Below are 6,128 nucleotides of genomic sequence, written 5' to 3'. Positions count from 1 at the left end.
AGTAGCAGAGCATCTGCTTAGCAAGCACAAGGCCCTGAGTTCAAACTTTACTATCACACACACACACACACACACACACACACACACACACACACACAGAGTTTGCTATGATCTTTGGTGGAAGGATGGCAACCACTACTGTAGAGTAAGTACTTATAAATTAATCAGAAAAGGAAAGGGATGAGTAACAACAGAATGAAGCCAGCAAAAAAGAGAAAGGAAGCAATACAATACTGTTCAAGTGGAAATCGCAAGCACGGGCCCTGAGTTCGATTCACAGTAGCAGCACGATGTGTATAATGCATACCATAAACATAGATGTGAACGCATACATACATGACATGTGTGTCTATGTGCTTCTGTGTGCAGTGAGGTTTGGGGTGCGCCAGCATGGAGGGATGGCTGGCAGGCAGGCAGCGACTCCCTCCCCCAGGGGCTCACCTAGAATGGCATCCACAGTCTGAGTGTGTGGCTCAGCTGGTGTTTACACACACTGCTGCCTCCTGGGGCAACAGGCCTTCCCAGGAAGGAACCAGTGGTTTCTGGGTGCCTGTGGACACCTGGCTCCATGCCTGGCTGTGGGCCGTCCGGGAGGGGATCAATGGGGCAGGCCCCAGCCCCTTCACTGTCCCCGGTCCTCATTAACCTTGATGCCCTGAAGGCTAGCTGCTGACTGAGCACTCTCCCCCAGCACGGCCCAGGTTCCCTGGACTGAGCACTGACCCTCAGCACTGCCCAGGTTCCCTGGACTGAGCACTGACCCTCAGCACTGCCCAGGTTCCCTGGACTGAGCACTGACCCTCAGCACTGCCCAGGTTCCCTGGACTGAGCACTGACCCTCAGCACTGCCCAGGTTCTCTGGACTGAGCACTGACCCTCAGCACTGCCCAGGTTCCCTGGACTGAGCACTGACCACAGCACTGCCCAGGTTCCCTGGACTGAACACTGACCACAGCACTGCCCAGGTTCCCTGGGACTGAGCACTGACCCCCAGCACTTCCCAGGTTCCCGGGACTGAGCACTGACTCCCAGCACTGCCCAGGTTCCCGGGACTGAGCACTGACCCTCAGCACTGCCCAGGTTCCCGGGACTGAGCCCTGACCCCCAGCACTGCCCAGCTTCCCCAGACTGAGCACTGACCCCCCAGCACTGCCCAGGTTCCCTGGACTGAGCACTGGCCCTCAGCACTGCCCAGCTTCCCTGGACTGAGCACTGACTCCCAGCACTGCCCAGGTTCCTGGGATGGAGCACTCTCCCTCAGCACTGCCCAGGTTCCCGGGACTGAGCGCTGACCCCCAGCACTGCCCAGGTTCCCGGGACTCAGCGCTGACCCTCAGCACTGCCCAGGTTCCCGGGACTCAGCGCTCTCCCTCAGTGCTGCATAGGCCTGGGCTGCCTCCGCTGCTGCAACCCCTGACTGTCGTAAGGCCGCCATCTAGTGATGCCGATATCCAAGTGCGCCTTTGGTCCTCAGGCCGCAGGGGACAGGGAGGTGCCTGGCTCCTGACAACTGCAGTGTGTATCAGGGCAGGTGAGCGTGTGGACAGGTGAGGGCTCTGAGCTGTGGTTGACGATGACCTGCTGGGATGGGATGGGTGGTGGAAGTTGAGTTCCTTCCTGAGACCCAGTACGCCTGTCTGTCTGAACCAGCCCCACAGTCACGGGGTCCCTGGGTGTAGGCAGGCAGGGCGCACAGGGTGGAGGGATGAAGAGACCCCAGGCCGTGTTCTCCTGCTTTAATCGCCCCCACAACCGGGATTACAGAGACAAACCACCATGCCAGCTTGTGGTGAGTGTGTGTGTCACACACGCGCGTGTGTGCATGTGCCTGCCTCCTGATCCCGGGCTTGAACTCAGAGCCGGGGCATTGTTTATGATGGGTTTGTTTTCAAGGCTAGCACTCTACCACTTGAGCCACAGCTCCACTTCTGGCTTTTTGGTGGTTAATTAGAGAAGAGTCTTGTGGCTTCTCCTGCCTAGGTGGCTCTGAACCATGATCCTCAGATCTCAGCCTCCTGAGTAACCAGGATTACAAGAGTCAGCTGGGCGTCCTGGTCTGAGGGCCTCTGTGTTGGGGGGTGTCCTGGTCTGAGGGCCTCTGTGTTGGGGGGTGTTCTGGTCTGAGGGCCCCTGTGGGGGGTCCTGGTCTGAGGGCCTCTGTGTTGGGGGTTGTCCTGGTCTGAGGCCTCTGTGTTGGGGGGCGTCCTGGTCTGAGGGCCCCTGTGTTGGGGGGGGTGTCCTGGTCTGAGGGCCTCTGTGTTGGGGGGTGTCCTGGTCTGAGGGCCTCTGTGTTGGGGGTGTCCTGGTCTGAGGGCCTCTGTTTTGGGGGGCATCCTGGTCTGAGGGCCTCTGTGTTGGGGGGTGTCCTGGTCTGAGGGCCCCTGTGGGGGGTCCTGGTCTGAGGGCCCCTGTGTGGGGGGGTGTCCTGGTTTGAGGGCCTCTGTGTTGGGGGGTGTCCTGGTCTGAGGGCCTCTGTGTTGGGGGGTGTCCTGGTCTGAGGGCCCCTGTGGGGTGTCCTGGTCTGAGGGCCTCTGTGTTGGGGGGTGTCCTGGTCTGAGGACCCCTGTGGGGGGTCCTGGTCTGAGGGCCTCTGTGTTGGGGGGTGTCCTGGTCTGAGGGCCTCTGTGTTGGGGGGTGTCCTGGTCTGAGGACCTCTGTGTTGGGGGGTGTCCTGGTCTGAGGGCCTCTGTGTTGGGGGGTGTCCTGGTCTGAGGGCCTCTGTGTTGGGGGGTGTCCTGGTCTGAGGGCCCCTGTGTGTGGGGGTGTCCTGGTTTGAGGGCCTCTGTGTTGGGGGGTGTCCTGGTCTGAGGGCCCCTGTGTGTGGGGGTGTCCTGGTTTGAGGGCCTCTGTGTTGGGGGGGTGTCCTGGTCTGAGGGCCTCTGTGTTGGGGGGTGTCCTGGTCTGAGGGCCCCTGTGGGGTGTCCTGGTCTGAGGGCCTCTGTGTTGGGGGGTGTCCTGGTCTGAGGACCCCTGTGGGGGGTCCTGGTCTGAGGGCCTCTGTGTTGGGGGGTGTCCTGGTCTGAGGGCCTCTGTGTTGGGGGGTGTCCTGGTCTGAGGACCCCTGTGGGGGGTCCTGGTCTGAGGGCCTCTGTGTTGGGGGGTGTCCTGGTCTGAGGGCCTCTGTGTTGGGGGGTGTCCTGGTCTGAGGGCCCCTGTGGGGGGTCCTGGTCTGAGGGCCTCTGTGTTGGGGGGTGTCCTGGTCTGAGGGCCTCTGTGTGTGGCGGTGTCCTGGTTTGAGGGCCTCCATGGGGGTGTTCTGGCGTGGGGGGGAGCATGGGCTCTTCCACATCACCCTAAGGGGCCCTGGAGGGAGGTAGAGCACAACTGGAGGGACAGAGAACACCCCTGAAATCTTGACTGTTAGATGGGAGCTGAGATCTAGACATAAGATTACTTCCCAGGATTGGTGAAAGAGCAGTCAGACTGGAGTTGAGGCTGAGCGGCTCACTCTGCACTCCATTCTTAGCCATTGATTCCCGTGGTCAGGGCAGAGGGTGAGAGAGCCAGGAACACCTCTGAGGACTAGGCAGGAGTCTGGGAGGGGAGCCCAGGGGGCAGGGGAGAGGAGCTGGGAGCTGCTGGAGGAGCTGCGCCCAGCGGGAGGAGCTGCGCCCAGCGGGAGGAGCTGCGCCCAGCGTGAGGAGCTGCGCCCAGCGTGAGGAGCTGCGCCCAGCGGGAGGAGCTGTGCCCAGCGTGAGGAGCTGCGCCCAGCGGGAGGAGCTGTGCCCAGCGTGAGGAGCTGCGCCCAGCGGGAGGAGCTGCGCCCAGCGTGAGGAGCTGGGAGCTGCTGGAGGAGCTGCGCCCAGCGTGAGGAGCTGTGCCCAGCGGGAGGAGCTGCGCCCAGCGTGAGGAGCTGCGCCCAGCGGGAGGAGCGGCGCCCAGCGTGAGGAGCTGGGAGCTGCTGGAGGAGCTGCGCCCAGCGTGAGGAGCTGTGCCCAGCGTGAGGAGCTGCGCCCAGCGTGAGGAGCTGCGCCCAGCGGGAGGAGCTGCGCCCAGCGGGAGGAGCTGCGCCCAGCGTGAGGAGCTGCGCCCAGCGGGAGGAGCTGTGCCCAGCGGGAGGAGCTGCGCCCAGCGGGAGGAGCTGCGCCCAGCGTGAGGAGCTGGGAGCTGCTGGAGGAGCTGCGCCCAGCGTGAGGAGCTGTGCCCAGCGTGAGGAGCTGCGCCCAGCGTGAGGAGCTGCGCCCAGCGGGAGGAGCTGCGCCCAGCGTGAGGAGCTGCGCCCAGCGGGAGGAGCTGGGAGCTGCTGGAGGAGCTGCGCCCAGCGTGAGGAGCTGCCCCCAGCAGGAGGAGCTGCTGGAGGAGCTGCGCCCAGCGGGAGGGCCTGGGGCAGGCGGGGCGCGGGGGGGGGGCGAGCGGGACAGGCGCCCCTCGGTGACCCCAGCAGGCCTGTCCTTAGCGCTCGCCTCACTCACCCGGGTTCACTGCGGGGCCTCCGGCTGTCGGGTGCGCGGCCCTCCCCTTTTCCCTCCCCTTTCCCTCCCCTTTCCCGCCCCTTTCCCTCCCCTTTCCCTCCCCTTTCCCGCCCCTTTGCCGCCCCTTTGCCCCCCTTTCCCGCCCCTTTCCCTCCCCTTTCCCTCCCCTTTCCCGCCCCTTTCCCTCCCCTTTCCCGCCCCTTCCCCCCCTTTCCTCCCCTTTCCCGCCCCTTTCCCGCCCCTTTCCCCCCTTTCCCTCCCCTTTCCCTCCCCTTTCCCTCCCCTTTCCCTCCCCTTTCCCTCCCCTTTCCCGCCCCTTTCCCTCCCCTTTCCCTCCCCTTTGCCGCCCCTTTCCCTCCCCTTTCCCGCCCCTTTCCCTCCCCTTTCCCGCCCCTTTCCCGCCCCTTTCCCCCCTTTCCCTCCCCTTTCCCGCCCCTTTCCCGCCCCTTTCCCCCCTTTCCCTCCCCTTTCCCTCCCCTTTCCCGCCCCTTTCCCTCCCGTTTCCCGCCCCTTTCCCGCCCCTTTCCCTCCCCTTTCCCGCCCCTTTCCCTCCCCTTTCCCTCCCCTTTCCCGCCCCTTTCCCCGGCATCACTGGGGCCCGTGTTCGAGTTAGGCCCCGGCGGCGCCGTCGTTCCCGGGCTGTCACCGGAGCTCCCGCCCCCCTCAGCCCCCCCCCCATTACCAAAGCCACCGGGACGGCACCGGGGGAGCGGAGTGGAGCGGGGACCCTGCGCGTCCCCACTGCCGCCGAGGGCTCGAGGGCCCCCGCCCCCCCCCCTCGGCAGCCCAGCGGGGCGGTGGGGCTCAGCGTCTCCACTCCGCAGTCGGGGCGCTTCTGTGGCACAGGATGCACTGGGTGTGCAGGGGGGGGCCCTGTGGGGGGCGGGAGGGGGCGGCCCCTGTGGGGGGGCAAGGGGGGGTGGGGGGCCCTGTGGGGGGGCGGGGGGGCGGCCCCTGTGGGGGTCAAGGGGGGTTGGGGGGCCCTGTGGGGGGGCGGGGCGGCGGCCCCTGTGGGGAGATGGGAGGGGGGGCGGCCCCTGTGGGGGGGTGGGAGGGGGGGCGGCCCCTGTGGGGTTATGGGGGGCGGTCCCTGTGGGGGGGCGGGGAGGGCGGCCCCTGTGGGGGGCGTGGGGTGTCCTGTGGGGGGGCAGCCCCTGTGGGGTTATGGGGGGCGGTCCCTGTGGGGGGGCGGGAGGGGGGGCGGCCCCTGTGGGGGGGCGTGGCGGGAACGACCCCAGTCATCCAGGATGGAGCTGTGTCTTCCAGGGCTGAGTTAGACAGCAGGACCCCCCCCCCAGGGGAGCCGTGAGGAGCCCCCGCCAAGCCCTCCCGCCCCCTCACCCACGCCCAGAGCTGCACGGCCCCGCCCCGGGCTGCCGTCTGCGCTCGGTGCTGTGTTGAGTCCCCCGCGCTCCGCACCCGTCTGCGCTCGGTGCTGTGCGGAGTCCTCGCTCAGGAGAAGGTGAGCTTGCCTGCAGCGCTGAGGGAGCTGGAGTGGGGGCCGAGGAGCAGGCAGTGGGGGGCCGAGAAGCAGGCAGTGGGGGCCGAGGAGCAGGCAGTGTGGACTGAGGAGCAGGCAGTGTGGACTGAGGAGCAGGCAGTGTGGACTGAGGAGCAGGCAGTGTGGACTGAGGAGCAGGCAGTGTGGACTGAGGAGCAGGCAGAGGGGCCGAGGAGCGGGCAGTGGGGCTATGGTGGCCAAGGAGCAGGCAGTGT

General features: G+C 66.3%; 1 protein-coding gene across 1 annotated transcript in view; it reads left to right on the top strand.

The window, feature by feature from the left end:
* The first annotated feature begins 6,103 nt into the window (after positions 1 to 6,103).
* The window catches only part of Dnah14 (dynein axonemal heavy chain 14), a 199,822-nt gene continuing 199,797 nt past the window's right edge, over positions 6,104 to 6,128 (top strand). The window contains 1 exon segment of the mRNA XM_048358265.1: positions 6,104 to 6,124. Within this exon segment, the coding sequence (XP_048214222.1) occupies positions 6,104 to 6,124 (21 nt within the window).

This window comes from Perognathus longimembris, chromosome 11 (genome assembly GCF_023159225.1).
Source record: "Perognathus longimembris pacificus isolate PPM17 chromosome 11, ASM2315922v1, whole genome shotgun sequence".
Taxonomy (NCBI): Eukaryota; Metazoa; Chordata; class Mammalia; order Rodentia; family Heteromyidae; genus Perognathus; species Perognathus longimembris.
This window is presented reverse-complemented; position numbering and strand designations above follow the sequence as displayed.